At 40.5% G+C, this 27,456-nt stretch overlaps 1 protein-coding gene across 3 annotated transcripts in view; it reads right to left on the bottom strand.

The window, feature by feature from the left end:
• Positions 1-244: 244 nt before the first annotated feature.
• ALG14 (ALG14 UDP-N-acetylglucosaminyltransferase subunit) overlaps positions 245-27,456 on the bottom strand; it is a 38,385-nt gene continuing 11,173 nt past the window's right edge. For 2 of the 3 annotated variants that reach the window (XM_030573093.1, XM_030573094.1), the window contains exon 4: positions 245-7,428. In XM_030573093.1, coding sequence (XP_030428953.1) covers positions 7,198-7,428 — 231 coding nt within the window. In that variant the 3' untranslated portion in view covers positions 245-7,197. Of the gene's footprint in view, positions 7,429-20,129; positions 21,591-27,456 lie in introns of those variants that run through there. The other variant, XM_030573095.1, reaches the window with a different exon arrangement.

Genomic DNA, 27,456 nt, shown 5'->3' with positions numbered 1-27,456 from the left:
AACACATTACTGTAGAGTCTTAATGAGTATCAAACAAGCAGAGATCCATCTCTTCTTTTAATTATAATATAAATACCATGTAGATTTAATGAAGTCAGGTGCAACATGACTTGAAAATATACAGATGTCCTAATGCTTCAGTACTTCACATGGGTGTTTAACATCTAGTGAACATAATAATGTGTAGCTGGAACATGTGCATCTGAGACAGACTGATCAGACTATATATTCATATCTACTCTTCTCCTTCTGTCCTTTATGGAATGAGTCTTTAAAATGCTTTAGACTCTTTCTCAATTTCACCCTGCAGCTGAAAATACACTTTAAAAAATCTGAGATAAAAGGATTATAATCCTTTTGAATGATGCCTCAATATTCTTATGCTCTCTGATCAGAAGATCAGAGAGCATAAGAAACAAATACAGAAACAAAGCCATTTCACATGTCCCTACAATTAAGAGACTCTACACCAGATCTTGATCCAGCTGTTTATTCTCATTTCATACAACAGACAGAGTTACACCTTCAACATACAAAATATCACAAACATTTGATTTCCAACTCTTATATCTTCCCTATGAAATGCTATGGATGAAATCTATCATCTGCCTCAAGCTTGGCACAAGGACATGGATACAGAAATATCAGAAGCAGACTGGCTAGAGCCTTTGATAGCAATCTGCAATAGATTCACTGAAATGCATATTATATTACCCATGAGGATTGTATTATGATTCCTCTGAAATGCCAAACGATATGAGCAGTACTACCAACTCACTGTTCAAAATATTACACACCAAAGTAACACTATTTATTCAGAATGGCTCGCAAAATATCACTTCTGGCTCCACATTCCAAATTCATTTAAAGAAATGATGGGTACCTCAGGCACTTTCATTCCAGCTCTAAGTTTGTGTATGAGCAAAGATAATAACGCTATCAGGAAACTGATATGATCCCATGTTTTCACTGAGTAAAAAAAAGCTTACCCTAAATCAGTGGATATCTAATGTCTGTTTGACATCATTAAGAATAAAAAATTTACTAATAACAAATACAGGTGAATATACCAAGAGAAAGGGGTGTCTGCATAATATATATATAAATTTTTCTTAGAGTTTAGTTCTTTATGGAACAAATAATATTACACTGAATCATATTTGCACTATAAGGATTATGGAATGTATAGTGTGATGTTTACATTGTTTGAGTTGGAAAAGGCATGGGGGGGTTGTTGTGGGTTGTAGGTGTTGTGTTTTTGTTTTGTTTTTTTTCCTAAGCTAAGAGCTGTTGTAAATCTATACTGCATTTTGGCTGCTCTTGGCCCTTCAATACTCACTGCAGTGTATAAACTGTGTTGCTGGGGATGAATAATAACTTCTGTACCACCCATAAAATTATTGTAAGAAACAAATCATGGATTTGGCTCACAAGAAACTGGATGTTGCACAAGAATTCAAGACGAGGGTGTGCTGAATCAGAATTCATCTTAGAGCAAAGTACAGCTTGAGCTCACACTTCCTGTCAGAAGATTATCATTCTTATTGTGAGGAAGCAAAGCAAGCTGATGAAGAGCAGAATTGATCTGGGTTCAAATCCTTATGTCTGACAATCAAAATCACTTCCATTTTGCTGTCTTTACCCACCTCAAACACCAGTCTCAACGCAGAACTGGGCCAGAACTGTGATATCAAGGATCTTGAAGACCATGAATGAGAAACAGTTAGTCAGAGCTGCATTAGGTGAGCTTGCAGTTTGTGCTGACTTGCTTTAACCAGTATAGAAGTTCTTAATTTTCATGAGTGCCAAAACCATCAAAGAATAAAATTTTATTTGAACACACAATTTTGAAAACCCTTTTGTTTTCCATAGTGAAGTATCTGAATTGGTGTCTTTTTTCCCCCGTAACACGATGTGCAGATCCTGTTCCATTAATTAGCTAAACTTGAGTGATCCTGTTGTAGTCACTTCATACAATACATCCTTGATGTCACAACTTTTCCACAATTTAAATACTACTTGCTCTGAATTGTGAAAAATTTTCATTAAGATTACCCTAAAGAATTGATGTCTTACAGAACTCAGAATGGGGATACAGCCTTTTATCTCTAGGTCTTAAATTCAAATCCAGTCCAAGACAGTCGTGACTGAAGATCATTACCATTTGATACTGCTGTTTGGTGCCACTGGTGCAGTGGCCTCTAATTTCTAGTGAACTCATCTATTCTGTATTTGCATCCCAAAATTCAGAGCAATAAATTGGCATCATGACTGGCATTTTAGCAGAGAAAGATTAAACGGGCATAAAGAGAGGAAAACTGCCTGAATGTAAAAATCCTGCATCTGGATTGGTTACCATTTGCCTCTCCCTCAGATGAAGAAGACTCATCCATTTGTCCAGATTAGTAGCTCATCACTGAAAAAACACTAACATAATCTATGCTATTGAACAATTATAGTGCTGCTAAAAACAACTGAGAAATGTTTACTGCATATATCCATTCATTTTAAAATATGCAACAGCGCTCCAAACAAAGGAATAATTTGATAGTCTTTTAATTTTTATTGGATTGTTACAAAATGTAACACAGATTTGACTCCTCCTAACACTTATGAAGTGTGTAATCTGATTTTAATGTCTGTCAGGCATTTACTGTGTACAGCACTTCAATTTAAGAGACTCTGTGAAAGTTCATTCACTATTTCATATTCGCTTAATTTTTCTCAGGTGCCTCCATTTTGACCTTCCGGCTTACCTCAAGGTACAAATCTAGGCAATTGCACATGCGTGTACGTACAAGTACACACACACACACACAAATAATCCCTGTAATAAGTTTGAAGTATTTGTACTTTCTTCCAATGATTTGCTAAACAATACTAGAAACAGAACTGTAATCTGAAACACTGAGTTTCTTAAAGTGGCCATTTTTCAATCTTGCCTTGGAAATTTAAATCAAACATCCCACTGATTGATAATCAGTAATGTACACATGCAGATGGCATATCAGTTTTTGATGATCAAACTGAGGGCTTGATTATGAGGCCCTTACTTCTGCAAAATTCCCACTGGCTTCCATTGGAGTCTTTCCTGAGACTGCATCTTGGTCACAGTTTTGAATAAACTTCTGAAGCTCCTCAATTCAATTTTTTGGTTGGATTTTTGCCTAAGGACAGTAGAATCAAGCCTTTAGTTCTGGATGAATTTTGCAAATAGCACAAAGGGACTTGACTGAGGAATGAAGGCTAAGCTCATATAGAGCTCCCTTTCTCCCGCTTCTCTTCCCCCCCCCCCCCCCCCCGCAAAGACCTGATAAACTCTTTTTTAAATAGGGTTTATGGTGGGAAAGTGACACCCATTTTACAAATATACCAAACTCTCTATTGAAATCTGTCCTTGAGCTTACTGTAAGTATAATTAGGATCTGAAATAGGCTTTTTCCAGTTTGGTTAAATGTTGTTGTTATAGTTTGCTCTCTCTCCCTCTTTTTATTACTTCAATCCAAAACCTGCTATTCATATTATTAACTTTGGTTTATCATACATACTGGCTTCAGCCACTAAGCATATGTCATCACCCATACTTAATTTAAACAGAATGTAAATTGTGCTGTGTCTGCTTCTCTGTAACCCATTAGCTAAACCAGAATATAGTAATTTACTGTTCCCTCCCATCCATAAGAGAAGATGCAGAGGTCTTACATGGATGATTACTAACCAGCAAGCATATAGGCAGATAAGTAATTTTAAAAAGAGACAGCTATTTAAGACAGTAATTGAAAAGAATACTACTTTTCTGAAAAGAATACTACTTTTCTATAAAGATGAGATCAAATAGGGCACACTTTCCTCTGTTACCTTCATTCAACTCCACTGAAGTCATGGGGCAGCACTAATGGAAGTAGGACAACTGATACAAGCTCTTTAAAAACAATTGTTTGGTTATACCCATGTACTACAAACAAAAGGTGAGAATGCTCATATACTTCAGCTCTGCAGGGTTTTCTGAGAACTAGAACAGTCATTTGATGTTTTGTGTTTGGTTTGTTTTTTGTCTTTCTTTGAAAAGATTTGTACACTACTCTTTGCTGGAGCTGGTATGATTACTAAAGCAATCTCTGTTGAAGGCTTCAAAGTTAAGCTGGGATCTTTCCCCTCCTGGCTGTCATCTTCATGCAGTTCTAGCTTTAGACTTCTGGGACATTCCTGATACTGTGCAGCAGGGTTTTACTAAAGCCTTTGTTGTTCTTTTCAAGATAGCTGGAGGCATGACTCTCCTGTAAGCTGGGCAACTGAACTGGAAGCAAGGACTTGTCTTAAGCAGTTTGAAGAAGATGATGTTCCTCAACATCTGGCCTAGAGACTGAAGCAGTTCATTTTTCATGAAAACCTGGAGTGAACCTCTTATACACCAGAGCATTTAGAGGGGAATTTTCAAGTAGAGAGAGGCTAGTGATTTTCTTTAATTCCAAGAACTCTCATTTAAAGTGCAGATGAATACCATTGTTTGAAACTATGGTCCTGTTTAAAGGCAGACTCTCACAGTTCATCCAAACAGGATTTGATGACCCACACAGAGGGCAAAATCCTGCCCTGGGCAGTGCTGGAAACGGAACAAGGTTGTTCATAATACACCCACCAATTCACAACTCCTACTCACCAGAGGATTCCATGGGGTGAGCTTGTCAGAGGTGTGGTGGGGTTCAGTTTTCTGCTGCTCTAAATAGGAACAGCATGTGACCCCAGCAGTACATGATCGTGTGTGTGGTGTGCACACACATGCACACAACCTATCCTCTGGTCATCAGACCATACTGCCTTGAGGACATGGTGCATAAGAGGGAACATTCATTGAGTCCTTTTGTGGGCTTTTAAGCTCTAGGGCAGAAGTCCCCAAAGTTTGGAGCACACAGTCCTGGGGGCCATGGAGGAATGTTTGGGGGCATAGCAAGACCTAGGCCAGCCCCCACGGGGGGAGGGGGGATGGAAGAGTATCACCGAGCCACTCCCTGCCCCCAGCTCTGCTCCTGTCCCACTCTGACACATCCCTCACTCCCACCGCAACACCTGGCCCTATCCCCAGCCTGGGAATGGCTCCAATCCTGGCCTGACCCCAGCCCCACTACCAGTCTCTATCCATGTCTTCCCCCCATTCACCCTAGAGCTGTGGCCTGCTCCTGGCCCTGGGGGGGTGGTTGATATGGATGGGGGGGGGCATAACCATCAAAAGTTTGGGGACTGCTGCTCTAGGGAGAGAGCCTGCACTGCTGTTTTTAGAGAGAGTAGAGGAAGAGGGTCCCTATGCCCTCTTTTCCCCCCTCCACTTGAGTGCCTTACTACAGTGGAGGGTGCCATCCAGCTCACAGAATAAGTTAGGTGTTGCGTCTATAAAACAAAGTGGTTTTAGCCATAATAAAACAGCATCTCCCTTCTTACTAATCTACAACTGTGCAGAAAGTCCTGATAACATGGTCCTCATTCCAGTTAGTAAGGGAAAAACTTACACATATCAGCATAATTCACATCAGGTCATTTTCAAGGACCTAAGTGGTGATTCATACAAACTGCATAAAGATGTCTTCATACAAATCTCTAATCCATTGGCATTCCTTTCATGTTAGTCATTGTCCATGTTAAGACCCTGTAAAATATAGAGGGTTCTGAAACACATTTGTGACCAAATTAATGGAATCTTTGCAAGTATATTCCTACCCCAGCTAAGAATTATTAACCCTGCTGATGGGATACAACACCTGGCACTCATACAGGACTTGGCATACCAGGATACCATTTTTTCAGGGAACAGGTTAAATGTCCCTTCGCACCTTTATTTCCAAAAAGTAGCACCACTATTTCTGTGGAAACAAACCAATTCCTGCTCCAGTTACCAAAATAACCTCCATGACATTTTTGACCTCTGGTGTAGTGGAAAAGGCCTCAGAATTTTATCCTCACATGGTTGCTTGAGGAGCTGCTGCTTAGCCTCCTTGTAGTCAGTTCATACAGTCTCCATGAAGCTGTTTCCACTCTTCTATGAGCTTTCTTCCCTGTATGTGTTTCTCTAGCCAGAAACATACGTGTGTGTATATACACAGATGACGGATGTTTATATTGCTTTATGCATGGAACTTTGTATAAGACTACATTTTGTCAGATGAACTTGAAAGACTAAAGTACACTTACACATACTTCCTTCTCCCACAAAATAAATTTTTAAATTTTGCCTGATATGAAGTGCCATTTTCCACAAAAAAACCCTTCTTTATTAAATGTGCATTGTACTGCTGAAATAGAGATTCTTTTCTTAAACAGACAAAACAAAATATACAGAAATCAAATTCGCCAAGCGAGAGAGGTATTCCCCCCCACTTCTGTCACCATCATTAATACTCATTTTAGTCTTTACACATGTGGCAGCAAACTGGGCCAAAACAGCTCAATGTTCCACGGTGACAGTTTTGTCTGTGATGTAAAGCTGCGAAGGATATTTTTATGTACATTTTGAAGCATGTATCTTTTGACTATACAAATACTGCATCTGTCTCATGATGTTTGTCACTTTATTTATCTTAATTTAAACAAGAGGTATGTTTTTGGATAGTAGGAGCAGCTTTGACAAATCAAGAGGAAAAATTATGCTGGTTTAATGTCCAAGGTTTTGGAAGACTGTAGAGTGCTAATTGTAATAAAACCTACTTAATATAACCATTTTCTTTATATTCCAAAGATTCGCTAGGGACTTTGCTGCTTGCATACAGGAAACAGTCTGTTGTATTAAAACAAGACCATGTTTCTTACCCTTTAGAATACTACAGAAAGTATCCTTTATAGGAAATGTCACAATTGACAAACTCTCATATTTATTTGTAGACACATCTTCCTGTTTGTGTCACAAGACAATTAGGTGAAACCAGGCACTGGGAAGATTCAATGCTATTCCCTTACAAGTGTGAAGGGAAGCTGGTGAATAAATTCACATGATGGCAATAAATATGTATGCAGAAATGTTTTTTTCTTAATGTAACTCTTTATTGCAGTCTGCTTTCAAGTCTTGGCTGTTTGACTTACACATTTGGTTTGCAACAACCAGTAAATTTCAAATCAAGAACCTGTGGAAAAAATAAATATCCTTTAACTGTAAAGAGGAGCTACCTGTAGAAATGTGAATTCATTATAAATAAAAATTGCCTTTTGTTGTCATACTATTCGACCAAGATATATAGACTTGGGATATTTTTCTTTCAGAGCAGGCCACTGAACAATGAAGTAATCTGAAAAGTAGTAAAGAATTTTTCCAGACAGGGATAAAGTTTCCACTCGGCAGATGCTCTCCACATACACAATGATAACTTTCTTTAGTGCCAGTATCTCAAGAAGAAGGGCAGATATACAGATGGGAACACATGTTCCTGGTCCATTGCATAATATCTAAAATAAAATATTTTAGAACAAAAGTCAAATATCAGATTTTCTTATACTGTATAGAGACCTTATATATTTCCATAAACAATGTTTATAAAAATAGACATTTATTAAAACTAAACAAAAAAGCAAAGGCAAATTTACATAAGGTTTACAACAAAACAAACAGCTGCCAAAAAACATATTTTAAATGTCAAATGCGGTGAGGTGGGAGGTGTCGCTTCTTTCCTAGAAGGGGCTTTTTTGCGTAGGGATCAAAATTCAATAGCTTTCAGGAACACTACTAGCAAAGCATAGCCATCAAATACTGGCCTCAGGCAGAGCTTTCATTGATGACCACATGAGTTCCATGCATGGGCTTAGGGCACAATAAAGCCTGAAGAGTTTAATTAGGATTTTTTAAGACTGGCAATACAGTTACAAACCTCCTGAATTTTTGCCCTGAGTCAGCAAAACACTTAGTAAATGCTTAAATGCTTTGCTGAAGTGGGGCTTTTATCAAGGCTTTTTAGCTGATCTGCTGAATTATTGGGGGTTTTCTAGTAAGCACGTGGGAGTTTTTACCAAAACTTGTTACCATTATGCTCTTTTGTAGCTACATGCATATAATTAATAATACTTTGCACTTGTTATCAGAAGATTTCAGTGCCTTACAAACATTAATTACGCTAGTGAAGTAAAGATTATTTCTATTTTACAGATTGGTAAAATGAGGAATAGGGAAGTTAAAGCCAACATTTTCAAACTAGGATGCCTTTAGGCATCTAACTCACATTTAGTTTCCCAAGTAGCCTGATTCCAGGGGTGGGGGTCAGGGTTACGAAACTGAATGAGGCTGTTATCAGCACATTTGGAACAGTTGCAGATTGTTTGGTAAATAATGGAGACACTGTGTTTTATTATGGCTAAAACAGCTTTATTTCCCTGGGATGTAATATAAAATAGGAATAATTTTAGATAATAGGGTCTCACAATCTGTGTTATAGACTCAGTCCTGCATTTCACACACCTATGGGTGCAGGGTACATCTTAGAAACAGGCCACTTTTATTTAAGTACTTAAAGTTTGGCACCTAAATATCAATATAGGTGCCAAACTTTAGGCACTCAGGTGTGAAAATTTTGGCCCAAAGTGACTTGGCTAAGATCAGACAGCTGTCCCACAGCCAGGAACATGGAACCTGGGAGTCTTGGCTCCCCATCCCCTGCTCCAGTCAGCAAAACTAATTAAAAAGCACATGCAACTCCCATTAATTCAGCACTCTCAGGATCAGATCCTTAAAGTTTGTGTGAAATAGGCACTTAAAGTTTGTTTTCCCAGCTCTCCAACTCTTAAAGACTGTTCTGGGTAGAAAGTTACATATAGTAAATTTGATAGACATCTGGTAGTCTTTGGATGACATAATTTAGGACAACACTTTCTCGTGGTACTCAGCCACCAAGCTTATATGCAAAATAAATGAATGTCACTTTTTAGTGTGGTTCTTGCAGAAATTAATTATTCACATTTGAGTTTCATTAAACTTTATTTATAGTGGGGAAAGACAGTTTAATGGGTAACACTTTTCATAGTCTGTAAATCTTTGAAATAATAAGTCAGAAGTACTGAGTATTATGCAGTGCCCCAATTCACCATGAAATATTTTCGTTACATGTCAGCAGTAACAAAATACCAACATATTTGTATAATAAAATTAAACTGCAATTCTTTTCATACCAGCCCATATTTGGTTAAGATGAGATTCAGTTGAGAACAATTCTGCACATCTGATTTTTTAAATCAAAATAATATGCCGTACTTTCAAAGCTGCTGCTGTGCTAAATATCGAGCACTTATGCCAGGAATTGAAAATCCACTCTCCAAATTGTTGAGAATGAATGTTGAAGTATAATTTCTACAGAATTTAAGCTTTCATTTAAAAAAAAAATTCTACCCCCTAATGGTTACAAAGAAAATCTTCCAAATGTGAATAAAGTGTAAACTGATACTCTCTCCCTAAGTCTGCACACAGACACAAGGCTTGTCTACATTGGCACTTTACAGCGCTGCAACTTTCTCACGCATGGGTGTGAAAAAAACACCCTCCTAAGTGCAGCAAGTTTCAGCGCTGTAAAGCGCCAGTGTAAACAGTGCCCCCGCACTGGTAGCTACACCTCTCATGGAGATGGGTTTTTTTTAGAGCGCTGGGAGAGCTCTCTCCCAGCACTCTGTCATGACTACACCAAGCCGCGTTAGTGTTGCCATGTAGACTAGCCCACAGCATCACAGCAGGAGCATAATCTGGTAAAGTTCATTTCTGCTATTCAGAATTCTAAGAACAGCAGTGAAACAGTCCAAGATCACTTCGGCTTAATACTGCTTTACCTGTTTTTAGACATTTTCTATGGCTGTTGAAAGGCATCAAGCTGGACCTGTAGTCTTCCCCTCCCCCCCAACTAGTGCAGAGTGACCTCTGACACATGGCAGCCACTGCAAATGAAAGCTGCTTTAGTGTAAGTGAATGCAACAATGTATTAGAATGAATGACATTTACTAACTAAAACACAGAAAACAGCTCACAACCATATAAGGATTAAATGTCAGACAAAGGGCTAAAACAAAAACCAACAAAAGCAGAGAACTCGCGAGTTATTATATTTAGTTTATTTTTTCTAATTTATACCTCTAATTACATATTTCAGTACTTCTGATGTTCATAAAATTCAGTAATCAAAAGAAGGACAACAAAGTCCCTACAACCTTAGTAGAAATTTGAAAAATTACTGCAAGATTGTTTTGCATAAGGCCTGTCAATAGCTACTGGTCTCTTATTTCTGTTAGAAAATTCCACAGAGTTTGCTCTTTGTGAGCCTGACAACATCAGAGAAATTCATTGCTTTTCTGTATTCTGAGATAGAGTCTGCTCCATGGCAGGGAAACACTCATCATAACTTGGAGGCAGTGTACAAAGGTGAATTGAAGACAACTGTGCACTCAGCTCTGAGGCTGTCTAGTTGCTTGATTAGCTCCTGGCATAAGAACATAAAAGCTGCTATACTGGGTCAGACCATGGTCCATCTTGCACAGTATCCTGTCACCAACACAGCTTCAGGGGAAGTGTACAGAACATGGCAATTATGGAGTGATCCACCCATCTTCCTTCCACTCCCTGCTTCTGGGACGTCAGACGTTTAGGATTGCCCCAGCTCAGAGTTGCATCCCTGACCATCTTGGCTAATAGTCATTGAACATATCCAGTTCTTTTCTGAACCTAGTTATACTTTTCGCCGTTACATCTCATGGCAATGAGTGCCCCAGATTAGCTGTGCACTGTGTGAAAAAGTACTTCCTCTTGTTTGTATTAAACCTGCTGCCTGTTAATTTAATTAAGTGACTCATTTTTTGTATTGCATGAAAATGTAAGTAATACCTTTTCCCACGCCATTCATGATTTTATAGACCTCTATCATATCCCACCCTTAGTCAGCTCTTTTCTAAACTAAACAGCCCTAATCTTTTTAGTATCTCCTCAAATGGATGCCACTCCATACTCTTGATCACCTTTGTTGCTCTTCTTCAAACTTCTTCCATTTCCACTATATTTTTTTGAGAGGGAGCAATCAGAACTAGACACAATGTTAAAGGTGTGGGCACACTACGGATTTATGTAGTGGCATTATATTTTCTATCCCTTTCCTAACAGTTCCTAACCTTCAGGTAGCCTTTTTGACTACTGCTGAGCATTGAGCAGAAGTTCTCAGAAAACTATCCACTGTGACTCCAAGAGCTCTTTTTTGGGTGGTAACAGATAATTTAGAACCCATCATTGTGTGTATCTATCTATCTATCTATCTATCTATCTATCTATCTATTTATCTAGCTGGGATTCTCCCCCCACACCACACAGTGCATTTCTTTGCACTTAACACTGAATTTCATTTGCCATTTTGTTGCCTGCTCACCTAGTTTTGAGATATCCCTCTGTAAGTCCAAAGCAGAATGCACGGAGTTAACTATCTTGAATAATTTCATTCATTTGCAGTGGTGTTTTTAGCATTTTGGTTCCAGGATATTAGAGAGACAAGGTGGTGAGGTAATACCTCCCTTCTTATCCCATAGCTTCTTAATTTCCTTAAGAGCCTTTGGTACCTTGTCAAAGGCTTTCTGAAAATCCAAGTACATTATATTGATTGGATCACTCTTTTCTACGGCCTGTTGATTCCCTCAGAGAATTCTAATAGATTGGTGAGGCAGGATTTCCCTTTACAAAAGTCGTGTTGCGTCTTCCCCAACAAATCGTGTCTAAGCATCTAACAATTCTGTTCTTTACTATTGTTTTGACCAATCTGCCCAGTACTGAGGCTAAGCTCTCTGGACTGTAAGTGCCAGGATCTCCCCTGAAGCCCATTTTTTAAAATTGGCATTATGCTAGCTACCTTTCAGACATCTGGTACAAACGCTAACTTCAGAGCTAGGTTACATACTACAATTAGTAGTTTTGCAATTTCATATTTCAGTTCCTTCAGAAATCTTGGGTGAATACCATCTGGTACTGGTAACTTATTACTATTCAGTTTATTTATTTGTTCTAAAATCTCTTCTATTGACACATCAGTTTGTGACAGTACTTCAGATTTATTACCCACATCAGAATTATTCTTTTTAGGCATCTCCCCCACATCTTCTGCAGTGGAGACTGATGCCAAGAATCCATTTAGCTTCTCCATAAGGGCCTATATGACTTAGAGTAGGTGTCAGGCTTTTCCCATTTATGCTAAGTGATAATGGACCTGTCATAAACAGATAGTAAGAGTTAATAGAACAGAAGTACTTCATCTCTCTTTTGCCTATAAAGGGTTAACAAGATCAGTGAGCCAGGCTGTCACCTGACCAGAGGACCAATCAGGGGACAGGATACTTTCAAATCTTGAGGGAGGGAAGCTTGTGTGTGTGCTGTTAGTTTTTGGTTGTTGTTCACTCTGGGGGCTCAGAGGGACAAGACGTGCAACCAGGTTTCTCTCCAATCTCTCTGATGCAGGCTCTTATAAGTCCAGAATAGTAAGTACTAGGTAGATAAGGCGAGTTAGGTTATGTTTGTTTTCTTTATTTGCAAATGTGTATTTGGTTGGAAGGAGTTCAAATGCATATTTGGCTGGAAGGAGTCAAATGTGTATTTTGCTGAAAGGATTTTAATTTGTACTTGAATACTTAGGCTGGGAGGGTATTCCCAGTGTCTATAGCTGAAAGACCCTGTACCTATTCCATTTTAAATTTACAAAGATAATTTTTACTGTTTCTTCTTTCTTTAATTAAAATCTTTTCTTGTTTGAGAACCTGATTGTTTTTTTATTCTGGTGAGACTCCAGGGGACTGGGTCTGGATTCACCAGGGACTTGGTGGGGAGAAAGGAGGGAAGGGAGAGAGAGAGGTTAATTTCTCTCTGTGTTAGGATTACTTTCTCTCTCAGGGAGAGTCTGGGAGGGAGAGAGAGAAGGAGGGGGGAAGGTGGATTTTCCTCTCTGTTTAAAGATTCAAGGAGTTTGAATCACAGTGATCTTGCAGGGTAACCCAGGGAGGGGAAGCCTGGGAGAGGCAATGGTGAGGGAAAGGGTTTACTTTCCTTGTGGTAAGATCCAGAGGGTCTGGGTCTTGGGGTTCCCCGGGCAAGGTCTTGGGGGGGACCAAAGTGTACCAGGCACTGGAATTCCTGGTTGGTGGCAGCGCTACAGATTCTAAGCTGGTAATTAAGCTTAGAGGAATTCATGCTGGTACCCCATCTTTTGAATGCTAAGGTTCAGAGTGGGGAATTATACATGGTGGGATAAGACAGAATCCATAAGCCAGTGAGGTTTTTATTTCTCTCCCTGCTAGCTATCTGCAGGCAGACTGAGAGGTTTGGGTTTAGGAGCAAAAGACAGTAGGATTTTTTCTTACTCTTTCCCTGCTAGCTGTGTGTAAAGCAGGCTAGAGGAGATTATTTGTTTGTTTTAAAAAGCAAAGGTCTGCAAGTTTTTTTGGTCTCTCCCTTCTGAGTACTCTGAAGGCAAAGGCATTAGGGTTTAACAAGGATCTTTGTTAAACAAAGGGACTCCGGTTGTAAGTCACCATACACCAGCAAAACACATTTGCAAATGAATGGTTTTTTTTCTTTCCAACTCTGTCGGGAATAGCTAGGTAGAAGGAGTTAAAAAAAGACTCTGTTGCTAAGCAACCCTAAGGAGGCAACAGAGAAGCAGCATTTCAGGCACTCAACAGCAGAGGGCAACCCAACACAAGAAAGCAGAAACCATGACTACCAAGGGCACCCTGAAACAGGAACGGGCAAGACTGGATGCAGAGGGATAAATCAAAGAAACACACCACAGGCGAGACATGGAAAAGAAACAAAAGGAACTAGAAATAAAACAAAGAGAAATAGAACTGAGAGAAAAAGAGATGGAGCTGAGAGAAAGAGAAAAAGAGGCTGCCCACAAAAGAGAGCTGGAGATAAGGGAAAGAGAGAGGGAAAAAGAGAGGGAAAGAGACAGAAAGTATGAACTGGAATTAGCACGGGCTTAGCAGAATAACACAGCCAACCCTAACAACCCTTCGCTAGTTGTTGTTCCACATCCCACGTAATTTCCCACCTACAAGGCAGGTGATGACACTGAGGCCTTCCTAGAAAATTCTGAAAGGACTGCCTTGGGTACAGCATCTCTGAAGACCAGTACATGATAGAGCCGAGGCCACTGCTCAGTGGACCCCTAGCAGAGGTGGCAGCTGAAATGCCTAAGGAGAACATGAATGATTATAAACTTTTTCAAAGGCCAGAATCAGAATGGGGCTAACACTTGAGCATGCCCATCGGAGGTTCAGAGCCCTAAGGTGGAAACCAGATGTGTCATTCACCCGACACACCTACCACATTGGAAAGAATTATAATGCCTGGATATCAGGAGCCAATGTTAAATCTTTGGACGACATGCACCTCCTCATACAACTGGAGCAGTTCTTAGAGGATGTTCCTGAAGAAATAGGAAGGTACATCCTAGATGGGAAGCCCAAAACTGTAACTGAGGCCTGGGAGATTGGAGCCAGATGGGTGGAAGTGGCAGAAAAGAAAAAAGCTACTATCAAGGGGAGCGAATATCACAAGAGTCACACCAACGATAAACCCTATACCCGAGGGCAACCCAAGACCCCACCTACAACCCAAGGAAAGCCACCGACTCCCTATTCTCTCACCTCACCAATCTCCAGTAACCCACCTCGGCCCAGTGACCAGTCAGCTGGGCGATGCTTCAAGTGTAATGAACTGGGACATGTAAAGGCCAACTGCCCCATGAACCCCAACCAAGTGCAGTTCATTATATCTCTATCACTCCAAAGATCCCCAGGCCCAGATGCCTCTCAAATACCCTCGGAGCGAAGGGAAATTTTGAGTAGGCGGAAAGAAGGTTATCGCGTGGACAGAAACGGGGGCACAAGTGTCAGCTATCCACTAATCCTTAGTGGACCCCAAATTCATCAACCCAAAGGCTCAAGTGACAATTTACCACTTCATGTCACAAGCGGTAAACTTGCCTACAGCTAAACTGCCTGTCCAGTACAAAGGCTGGTCAGGAATGTGGACTTTTGCAATCTATGACTATTATCCCATCCCCATGCTACTGAGGGAAGACTTGGCCAACCAGGTAAAGTGGGCCAAGAGGGTGGGAATGGTTACACGCAGCCAAGCCAGGCAAGCTTCCAGACCCATCCCTGTTCCTGAACCGTCCACAGAGGCCCCGTCTGTGTTAGCAGAGACCCAGACAGAGGTAGTGGACCCGGATTTCCTGCCAACGACTGCAACAGCCACAGTACTTCCAGTCCCAGACCCGGACCTGGAAACACAACCAGCACCAGAACCATTCCCAGCACTGACACCAACGCTTGCAAATGCATCTTCAACCCCAATGCCAGAGAGCGCCAGCGAGCCTGAACTGCCAGAAGCAGCAGACAACCATACCCAAGAGGCTCAGCCAGAGCCTAAAATACCACCTGGTGCACCAGCCGAGAGCAATTCACCAGCCACAAAAACAACCCCATCACCTACATCACTTCCCGATGGACCAAGCCCAAGTCCACAGTCTAAGAAAGAACTGGTGTCTCCAGCCTCCAGGAAACAGTTCCAGACTGAGCAGGAAGCAAATGACAGCCTTCAGAAAGCTTGGGCAGTGGCACGGAGCACCCCACCGCCTCTCAGCTCTTCTAACCGATCCCAGTTTGTTATAGAACAAGGGCTTTTATATAAGGAGACTCTTTCTGGTGGACACCGGGAAGACTGGCATCCACAAAAATAGTTGGTGGTTCCAACTAAATACCGGGGGAAGCTCTTAAGCTTAGCCCATGATCATCCCAGTGGCCATGCTGGGGTGAACAGAACCAAAGATCGGTTGGGGAAGTCCTTCCACTGGGAGGGGATGGGCAAGGATGTTGCCAAGTATGTCCGGTCTTGTGAGGTGTGCCAAAGAGTGGGAAAGCCCCAAGACCAGATCAAGGCCCCTCTACAGCCACTCCCCATAATTGAGGTCCCATTTCAGCGAGTAGCTGTGGATATTCTGGGTCCTTTCCCAGAAAAGACCCCCCAGAGGAAAGCAGTACATACTGATTTTCGTGGACTTTGCTACCCAATGGCCAGAAGCAGTAGCTCTAGGCAACACTAGGGCTAAAACTGTGTGCCAGGCCCTAACAGACATTTTTGCCAGGGTAGGTTGGCCCTCCGATATCCTTACGGATTCAGGGACAAATTTCCTGGCAGGGACCATGAAAGAACTGTGGGAAACTCATGGGGTGAATCACTTGGTTGCCACCCCGTACCACCATCAAACCAATGGCCTGGTGGAAAGGTTTAATGGAACTTTGGGGGCCATGATACGTAAATTCGTGAATGAACACTCAAATGACTGGAACCTAGTGTTGCAGCAGTTGCTTTTGCTTACAGGGCTGTACCACATCCCAGTTTAGGGTTCTCACCATTTGAGCTTGTGTATGGCCATGAGGTTAAAGGGCCATTACAGTTGGTAAAGCAGCAATGGGAGGGGTTTACACCCTCTCCAGGAACTAACATTCTGGATTTTGTAAGCAACCTACAAAACACTCTCCGACACTCTTTAGCCCTCGCTAAAGAAAACCTAAAGGATGCTCAAAAAGAGCAAAAGGACTGGTATGATAGATGTACCAGAGAGCGTTCCTTCAAGGTAGGAGACCAGGTTATGGTCTTGAAGGCGCAACAGGCCCATAAGATGGAAGCATCATGGGAAGGGGCATTCGCGGTCCAAGAGCGCTTGGGAGCTAACTACCTCATAGCATTTCCCAATTCCCCGCTAAAGCCCAGAGTGTACCACGTTAATTCTCTCAAGCCCTTTTATTCCAGAGACTTACAGGTTTGTCAGTTTACAGCCCAGGGAGGAGATGACGGTGAGTGGCCTGATGGTGTCTACTACAAGGGGAAAAGTGACAGTGGCGTGGAACAGGTGAACCTCTCCACAACCCTGGAATGTCTGCAGCGGCAACAGATCAAGGAGCTGTGCACTAGCTTCGCCCCATTGTTCTCAGCCGCCCCAGGACGGACTGAACGGGCATACCACTCCATTGACACAGGTAATGCTCACCCAATTAGAACCCCACCCTACCGGGTGTCTCCTCATGCCCAAGCTGCTATAGGACGGGAGATCCAAAACATGCTACAGATGGGGATAATCGGCTTTTCTACCAGGGCATGGGCATCTCCAGTGGTTCTGGTACCCAAACCAGATGGGGAAATACGCTTTTGTGTGGACTACTGTAAGCTAAATTCGATAACTCATCCAGACAACTATCTAATGCCACGCACAGATGAGCTATTGGAAAAGTTGGGACGTGCCCAATTCATATCTACAATAGACTTAACCAAGGGGTACTGGCAAGTACAGCTAGATGAACCTGCCAAGGAAAAGTCAGCCTTCATCACCCACGCAGGGGTGTATGAATTTAATGTGCTTCCTTTCGGGCTGCGAAATGCACCTGCCACCTTCCAAAGGCTGGTAGATGGTCTACTAGCAGGATTGGGAGAATATGCCGTTGCCTACCTCGATGATGTGGCCATTTTTTCTGATTCATGGCCCGAACACCTAGAACACATGGAAAAGGTCTTTGGACGCATCAGGCAGGCAGGACTAACTGTTAAGTCCAAAAAGTGTCAAATAGGCCAAAACAGGGTGACTTACCTGGGACACCAGGTGGGTCGAGGAACCATAAACCCCCTACAAGCCAAGGTGGAGGCTATCCAAAAGTGGCCTGTCCCAAAGTCCAAAAAACAGGTCCAATCCTTCTTAGGCTTGGCTGGGTATTACAGGCGATTTGTACCACACTACAGCCAAATCGCTGCCCCGCTGACCGACCTGACCAAAAAGACCCAGCCGAATGCAGTTAAGTGGACTGATGAGTGTCAGAAGGCCTTTACCCAACTAAGGCGATGCTCATGTCTGACCTGTGCTAAGGGCCCCGGACTTTGACAGACCATTCCTGGTGACCACTGACGCATCTGAGCGTGGTGTGGGAGCAGTTCTCATGCAGGAAGGACCAGATCATAACTTCCATCCTGTTGTATTTCTCAGCAAAAAACTGTCTGAGAGGGAAAGTCACTGGTCAGTCAGTGAAAAGGAGTGCTATGCCATTGTGTACGCCCTGGAAAAGCTGCGCCCCTACGTTTGGGGACAGCGGTTCCAGCTACAGACCGACCATGCTGCACTAAAATGGCTTCATATTGCCAAGGGAAACAACAAAAAACTTCTTCGATGGAGTCTAACTCTCCAAGATTTTGATTTGGAAGTTCAACACATTTCAGGAACTTCAAACAAAGGAGCTGATGCACTCTCTCGTGAAAGTTTCCCAAAATCAACTGGTTAAAAATTGTCCTTACAATGTGAAAAATCTTGTAGTTGTACATAATTAGTAGCATATGTAAGGGTGCATGTGTTTATTGATCTGTTTATTCTAGAGTTCTAGGGAGAAATCACTGCCAGTGTGGTTCCACACTGTCAGCGATTTGGGGGGCGTGTCATAAACAGATAAGTAAGAGTTAATAGAACAGAAGTACTTCATCTCTCTTTTGCCTGTAAAGGGTTAACAAGATCAGTGAGCCAGGCTGTCACCTGACCAGAGGACCAATCAGGGGACAGGATACTTTCAAATCTTGAGAGAGGGAAGTTTGTGTGTGTGCTGTTAGTTTTTGGTTGTTGTTCACTCTGGGGGCTCAGAGGGACCAGATGTGCAACCAGGTTTCTCTCCAGGCTCTTATAAGTCCAGAATAGTAAGTACTAGGTAGATAAGGCGAGTTAGGTTATGTTTGTTTTCTTTATTTGCAAATGTGTATTTGGCTGGAAGGAGTTCAAATGTGTATTTTGCTGAAAGGATTTTAATTTGTACTTGAATACTTAGGCTGGGAGGGTATTCCCAGTGTCTATAGCTGAAAGACCCTGTACCTATTCCATTTTAAATTTACAAAGATAATTTTTACTGTTTCTTCTTTCTTTAATTAAAATCTTTTCTTGTTTGAGAACCTGATTGTTTTTTTATTCTGGTGAGACTCCAGGGGACTGGGTCTGGATTCACCAGGGAATTGGTGGGGAGAAAGGAGGGAAGGGAGAGAGAGAGGTTAATTTCTCTCTGTGTTAGGATTACTTTCTCTCTCAGGGAGAGAGAGAAGGAGGGGGGAAGGTGGATTTTCCTCTCTGTTTAAAGATTCAAGGAGTTTGAATCACAGTGATCTTGCAGGGTAACCCAGGGAAGGGAAGCCTTGGAGAGGGAATGGTGAGGGAAAGGGTTTACTTTCCTTGTGGTAAGATCCAGAGGGTCTGTGTCTTGAGGTTCCCCGGGCAAGGTCTTGGGGGGACCAGAGTGTACCAGGCACTGGAATTCCTGGTTGGTGGCAGCGCTACAGATTCTAAGCTGGTAATTAAGCTTAGAGGAATTCATGCTGGTACCCCATCTTTTGAACGCTAAGGTTCAGAGTGGGGAATTATACCCATGACAGGACCCTAAGGGATGTTATAGCAACTGTGGATAAGCCAGTCCTAAGAAAGCATTGGCCATGCCTCCTTTTCCCAATTCACTGCTTGCACAACTAACAAGGACAGGAGTGAGGTGGCAGAAGAGTGCTATAGTGGCTCTGTGTCACCCAAAGATTCCAGACTTCTTTGTGCCACCAGGGTGACACAAAGCTAACTCAATGTATAAGTGCCTAAATATCTTTTAAAAAAATCTAACCCTAAGAGCTGAACTGTCACTGAAAGTCAATAAGACTTGTATTCCTAAGTCACTTTTGAAAATGAGACTGAGGCTCTTATGAAAATTTTACCCTTTGTCTTCAAATTTGTCTGTAAAGTACCTAATATAGTTTTAATGTTATAGTGATTATTATAAAAAAGATACAGCCTAGGGTGAAAGAGTTAAATCTTAATGACAAGTCAGATATTCACTTCTATAAATTGGATATGTGATCACTGCTTATTAAATACTGTAAAATATGTAACTATCACAACACATTACATCATGCTGGTGCAACAAAATAGCAAGAGATCAAGACAAAATACTACTTTTTAACCTTGAGAAACAGTATCCTCATGGATGGATAAAGCAATGTCATGCTCTATCATTTTATTATAAATGAAAAATGCCTGTCAATTGGTTCTTTGTTTTAATGCTAATTTTGACATGACACACTCATCTGCAGTGAAACCTTATCACTGGAAAATAAAAAATAAAAGGACAATTTAACAAGAATTTAAAGGTAACCTGCAAAGGGAAAAATAATAGGCCTGGCTCTACTGCTTCATTATAATTAACAGTGGAGGCCTGAAAGGTTTTTTTTTATCTGCTGTGTTTTGGTTTTTGTATTAGAAATTTCTGTAGGGCCTATTTAGATTGGAAAACTGTAGAATTACTGGAAAAAAAACCCAGACTATCTCTGAAGAACCAGAAGAATGAAAGCTGAGAATCTGTGCAAAGAACTGACTTTGTTAGACTATTTAAAAATTCCTTGATTTTGTTGACACTGTTCAATAACAAACTGATGTCCTGCGGGGGGCGGGGGGACGACGACAAAGTGTTTGCTGAATCTTTAACACCACAGCCACTTCAGTTACAGTGTGAAAGCTCACAAACTTCTGAGATCCTCCCATCCTCCCAAGAAGAGAAATACCAAAATAAACCAGGATCCTCAATGAGATCAAGAAACTAGAATGACTGAAAGTGACCAAACCTCTTAGCCCACAGCATTTTTCAGTGGAGGGCTTTCACATTCACTTATGGAACTCACTACTTCAAACAGATCACCAGCGCCACAGTTTAGTGGCCTTTAGGGCACACAGTAAGGTGCAACTGGCTAGCTAGACTCCGGAATTAATTTTCAAAAGACAGATATCCACCAGAGAAGGCAGCCACTGTCCTAAAGCAGCTGCAGTTGGCCATTTGTGTGCAGTATTATTGTGTTCAGTTTATTTTAACTGCATGTTTTTAACTAATGAGGCACCCATATGCTGTACTGTTGGGAGCTGTATAAAAATACTTAAATAAAAAGTTTTATAACACGTAACAGCAAATTACAATATATGGAGCTTACAAAAAATAGCATTAGGAAGTACTTTTGACTATGGTGGGAAAAAGTAAACATTTCATAAAGCATGTACTCGAATAACAGTAAACAAACAAAATTCCATAATACATACATAGAGAAAATGAATATGGATCAGAAGACATTATGGCACAAATGAAACTGCATTCAGAACAGTGTGTGTGGATCCGGTCACATTATCATCAGAAGGATGATTAATAAATGGCAGAAAGATTGCAGAGGTTAATTAGAGTGCTCCAGGAATTCAACAAATCTCAATGATTATTTCCGGGTAAGTGTGTGTGGTCTGCTATAAGACACCAATTGCTCGAATGCTGATTTTTAGTGGCAATCTTCAGTGCAGACAGGGACATGTCTTTTCTTTGTCATGTTCTCTAAGTCATCCTTCAGCATGTCCCCAAGGTTCTGAATGGCATCTTAGCCGAGCCTATATGTGAATGATCTCCTGCTTAGAAATCCCAGGAAATTCTAGATCAGTTTGTAGACCTAGTTTAGAGGATGAGGTCCTGTCTTCCCTCAAAGTAAACATTATCGTATTGGACTGCTCCCTAGCCTCCTATTCCAAAGAGAAAAAAGAATAATAAAACCTAAAAACTGTATATACGTATGCTTGCTTGACAAATACCCTACCACTGAACTTTAAAAACTACAATTCTCAATGTGGCTTTCATTAGTATGGATCAGAGACTTTGAAGAAGGTATTTTTGAGGTAGTTATATGTTTTGTTATATGCATATAAACATGCTCATAAGATAGCAATTGATATGCTACATATAAAAACTATATGATGTGAGGAAAAGTAAACCACTAATTATTTTCATGAGGTAGAGGATAAGTGAGTTAGATTTAAACCTAGAAAGAAGTTAAATCTAGAGGCTGACCATAGGACAGGGAGCCAGGAACTCAGCTCTAACCTTAACCCCAACATTGTTTCCTTCTGGAGACCTGAGTTATGCCATTGGTAATGTTGTTGTAAGAATTGGTCAACAATGGTAAAGTGACTCAAAGACTTTAAGGTCAGAAGGGACCATCATGATCATTTAGTCTGCCCTCCTGCACAGTTCAGGCTACAGAACCTCACCAACCCACTCCTGTAATAGACCCCTAAGCTCTGGTTGAGTTACTGACATCCTCAAATCATGGTTTAAAGACTTCAAGTAAAGAGAATTCACCATTTACACTAGTTTAAACCTGCAAGTGACTTGTGCCCCATGCTGCAGAGGAAGGCAAAAAAAACCCCTCAGTCTCTGTCAATCTGACCTGGGGGAAAATTCCTTCCCAACCCCATATATGGTGATCAGTTAGACCCTGAGCATGTGGGCAACACCCAACAGGCAGATACTACAGAGAATTCTTTCCCAGGTAACTCAAGAGCCCTCTCCATCTAGTGTCTCATCTCCGGGCATTGGGGATTTTTGCTACTGGCAGCTGCTAATGGACCACATGACATTGTAGGCAGCCCCATCATACCATCCCTTCCATAAACTTACCAAGCTCAGTCTTGAAGCCAGTTAGGTTTTCTGCCCCCACTACTCCTCAGTGCTTTGAAGATGAAAAGGTCTATATTATGTGTACAATATTAAAAAAAAAAAGAACAGAAGACTCCTCCATGTTTTAGTAAATCCTGGGAGAGAACTTAGTCTTAATTTTGTGTGATTAAACTTTCCTTCCTTTTTTACATTGTGCAACTTACACAGCCGACCTTTTTCCTTTTCCTACTTTGGTTTCTCTTGTACATGTTAAGTGTTTTTAATCTAAAAAAGGATAATACTAGATAAGACATAATATAAAAACAGTACAGTACCAGACAAACTATTGGGGGGGGATGTTTTGGCACACAAAACAAGTTACCAGATTCCCCTTAGTAGCAGCATCACACACAGTGCACTTGTTCAAAAAATGAAAAATAGTAAAGGCTTACCACAAAGATCTAATGAGAATTATGACATAAAGGAACAATAACTTATTGTCCATCATAGCAACTTGCTCAAGTGCTGTGAACTTAAGACATTTTGAACATGGTACAGAGAATGGAAAATCTTAGCTAAGCGAAACAAAGGTCTCCTTTCATACAGTTTCATTGTGTGAGCATTTATCTACGTTTGTTATGGTGAACTTAACTAGCTTAAGAACTGGGCATTTTACAATGCTTAATTATTTCTAATGTACTGTACTTGGATATAAAAATATAGGTCAAGATTTTGAGAAGTGACTTGTGATTTTGGTTGATATAACATTTTAAAGCAGTGGTTCTTAACCTTTACTGCAGCCTGCACCCCTTTGGTTCTCAAAATATGTTCTCGCACTCCTTATAAAAAATCTTTGAAGTAGGTCAGTTCTTTAAACCTAGATATATTTTTTGTTTGTATATCACAGTAATCGTTAAAAACGTATAATGTTAATACATAGGTTTGATGAAACAAAGTAGTTGTACTCACATGCCTGTGCTTAATTTTTGATGATTTACCCTCTAAAAAAAATCTGGCACATTTGAACCCCCAGAAAGGGCATCTCGCACCCCCTGGGGGTGCATGCACCCTAACTTAAGAACCACTGCTTTAAAGGGATGTAATTTTCAAAAACTGATGAGCACTGAGCTCTAAAAATCAGGCCCCTCTAAGACGTCTCAAGTTTGACAACAAAAATCACTAGTCACTTTTGAAAATCTTAGCCACAGAATCTGTCTGGAAAGGATTAGATTTAATCTACCAAAAATGCCTTTTTTTTTTTTTTTAAACCAAGCACCTGAGCTGGAAAGGTACTGAGTGCCTCCTGAGAGTTGTTCAGCATACTCAACTCCTAAGGACTTCAGGATAGGTTACTGAACTCTGCTCCCTGACATAAAGCACAAGCTAAAGGGCTTTGCCATGAGCCCAAGGCAAGGTATGAAAGGAGACGTTATCCTCCTCACAACTAAGACACAAGGCACGTAACACCAGTGCAGCTGAGTCTGCTGCTTCCCTTATACCCTTTTTTTTGGTCCATAGACCCACTAGTTATGTCATCGTAAGTCTACCCACGGCAAAGCTTGCCCTTGTGGTATACAGGGAGCTCACTGCAGGACTCTCCTTGTCCTCCACCTACTGAAGAGTGGAACTGCATCAGTTCTGCTGCATTTGGGGCTTTCTGATGCCCAGGACGTTTCACTTCCTGAAAGTCAGATTTTGCATTCCTCATACTCCTAAAAACATCCACTAAAGTCAACAGGGGTTTTAGGTGTACAAGGATTTGTAGGATAAGTCATTCCTACGTATAAATGATTTAGAAGTATTCCAAACTCCTCCTCTTTCCCAAGAAAAAGTACAGCAGAAAAATATTTGCCTACACCTATAAAACCTAGAGTCTCTATAGCTTCCAGTGTTACAAATACTCAGTTCTTGACTTGATCTGATAAATTTAGGAACACTAAGCAAAGTAATATTTGGGTGCTGATTTTTATATCAGAAATCTTACACAAACGCTGTCAACTCAATTCTAGTATTCATTTTCCCCACTCCTAAGTCTTATAAACTAAGGAACATGATATTCTGCCAAGGATGTAGGGAGCTGCGGTCCACTAACCACACTTTCACCCAAGGAAAGTTAAATATAAGCAATTGTTTCACGTACTACACATCTAGAATCTTTTTATTGGCAAAAAAGGCATTTTGGTCTCTATTTTTGCCCTTGTAACTATTCTATAATCTTTACGAGCACTCTGACTTTTATTCTCACGTATTTTGAAGTGATCACGGATCTATGACATTTACAAATTTACAATGCTCTTAAATTTTCTTAATAAATAAAAGTGCGGAAGATTTCAGTGCAAAGGGCTTATGGACCTTGGCAAAGATGTAGTCTTTCTTTAAACTATTGTTCTTTATTTATCAAGACAGACTTTTTTTTTATAATGTCAAAAGCATTACATGAGTACTAAACTATCAATAGATTAGCAATTTTAACATAAGTTCTGACAATTCTGAGTCTGCTGCAAATGTCACAGTCATTTTAAGTTCCTCTTACAAACAAAGGATCAATTGAATTATATAACAGTTAGTTACTTCACAGCGTTCTTCTCATATGATTTTCCATGTCCGCTCCTTTGATAGCATATTAAGCTGCTCAGTTAGATTTTCCAGTCAATTTCACTCATAATGATAACTCAGTAAAATTGATACTCATTAAATGAAACCACAACTGTAGCAAGGCAATTTCCTAATGCACTCATTACTCTGATCTCCTACAGACTGTCCATTTAATTTGGATAAAAGGCGCTTTAGTTAAAAAAGAAAAGCAAAGAAAAGGTAATGTGTGGAGGGTATAGCAGGGGGCTCCACAATGACTTCTCCTTGATCTTCTGTTTTATTTAAACTGTGTGTGAGGTTTGCTGTGCACAAACTTCTCTGCACCAATTAAGCCAATGAGACTAGAATCAGGCCCATAAACAGATCATTTACAGTAGTTGTTCTCAACCAGGGATACATGTACCCCTAGGGATATGCAGAGGTCTTCCAGGGGGTATATATTAACTCATCTAGATATTTGCCTAATTTCATAAGGGGGGGAAGAGGATAGCTCAGTGGTTTGAACATTGGGTTCTGAGTTCAATCCTTGAGGGGGCCATTTAGGGATTTAGTTGGGGATTGGTCCTGCTTTGAGCAGGGGGCTGGACTAGATGACCTCCTGAGGTCCCTTCCAACCCAAATAATCTGATACATGAAAAGCACTAGAAGTCAGTTCAAGCTAAAATTTCATATAGACAGACAATGTCTTTTTTATACTGTTCTATATAACTGAAATGTACATACAATATTTATATTCCAATTGATTTATTTGATAATTATATGGTAAAAATGAGAAAGTAAGCAATTTCTCAGAAATAGTGTGCTGTGACACTTTTGTATTTTTATGTCTGATATTGTAAGCAAGTAGTTCTTAAGTGGTGAAACTTGGGTGTACAAAAGACAAATCAGACTCCTGAAAGGGGTACGGTAGTCTGGAGAGGTTGAGAACCACTGATTTACAGAAACTATCTTGTTGCAGTGTACTGCATATGTAGTTAATCTTGATGCTATTTAGAATTAGTATATTAGATAACTGAAGATTATATTAGAGATGGGTCAGAACCAAAATCCTGAATCCAAGCACACTAACTTTGGTAAAGTTACGTTCCAATTCAAATTTTTGTGGTGAGTGCATCTTTACTAAATGGAAGAATGACAAAATTTTGAATGCTTATGATTTATTAAAATGCACTGGGTGATAGTAACAGAAAAATGTTGGCTTTAAAAAGCATGAATTTATATATTTGAGGACAAATGAAAAAAATTACTACATTAGGTTACATCTAATCTACATTTTGGTAAGTGGCATATCTACTTAAATGAGATCATTGCCAGGGAACAGGCTAAGTAATTAATTTCAGTGACTCTAAAATTTAATAAATTGACATGTAGTTGAAAAGTCCATGAAAATGGACACCTGAAGCTAGATTGGCCAGTAAGAGCCCCAAGGCTCTGTGCTAAAGAGAGAAATACAGAAACAGGGCAGTTTTAAAATTTAGTCAGAACCCTATTGACATGTACTGCTCAAGTGAAGTACTGTTTGGTCTGAACCTGCCCTGCCTAGATGGGCCACACCCACTCTCAAGGCTAAAGAACAGGGATTGCAGGTAGCTTGTGCTACTGCATTCCTACTCCATGCAGAGATAACCATCAACAAGTACCTGCTATCTGGAGTGTGTCAGCTTCTACCAGCGTGATGGAGGAAATGCAATGAGCTTCAATGAAGTTTGCTAAGTTACTTGCAAACCTAAGGTATCAGAGGGGTAGCTGTGTTCGTCTGTATCCACAAAAACAAGGAGGAGTTCGGTAGCACCTTAAAGACTAATAGATTTATTTGGGCATAAGCTTTCGTGGGCAAAAACCCCCACTTCTTCAGATGCATGGAGTGAAAATTACAGATGCAGGGACAAATATACTGACACATGAAGAGAAGGGAGTTACCTTACAAATGACCTTGTTACCAAAGTTACCTTGCAAACCTAAAGGGATACATTGGTATCCTAGATTTCTAATGTGCAACCCTATGTTTGTTTCCTGCTGCATCCCTATTCTAATACGGATGACAAGATTTAAACTTACTTTAATATTCTCTTAGGTGCTTAGTATACTAAGTAATTATTTAAAGTGAATATGCATGATATACTGCTAAGAAACTTACTCAACTGGGACAATCATTTACTTGACATCTGAAAGTGCCAATTACAAAGATTCTACTTTACTTTAAAATATATAAAATTACATACAGTATGTCAATTAAAATTTGGCAAATTTCATAAAATATTCTCTGCCATACATCACTCAGTAAGTAATTAGGCCACATTTCAGGCTAAAGTTAATAATTATTATCTTCCACAGCCACAGGACTACAGACATTTTACA

The sequence above is a fragment of the Gopherus evgoodei genome, chromosome 8, assembly GCF_007399415.2.
Source record: "Gopherus evgoodei ecotype Sinaloan lineage chromosome 8, rGopEvg1_v1.p, whole genome shotgun sequence".
NCBI classification, from domain to species: Eukaryota; Metazoa; Chordata; order Testudines; family Testudinidae; genus Gopherus; species Gopherus evgoodei.
This window is presented reverse-complemented; position numbering and strand designations above follow the sequence as displayed.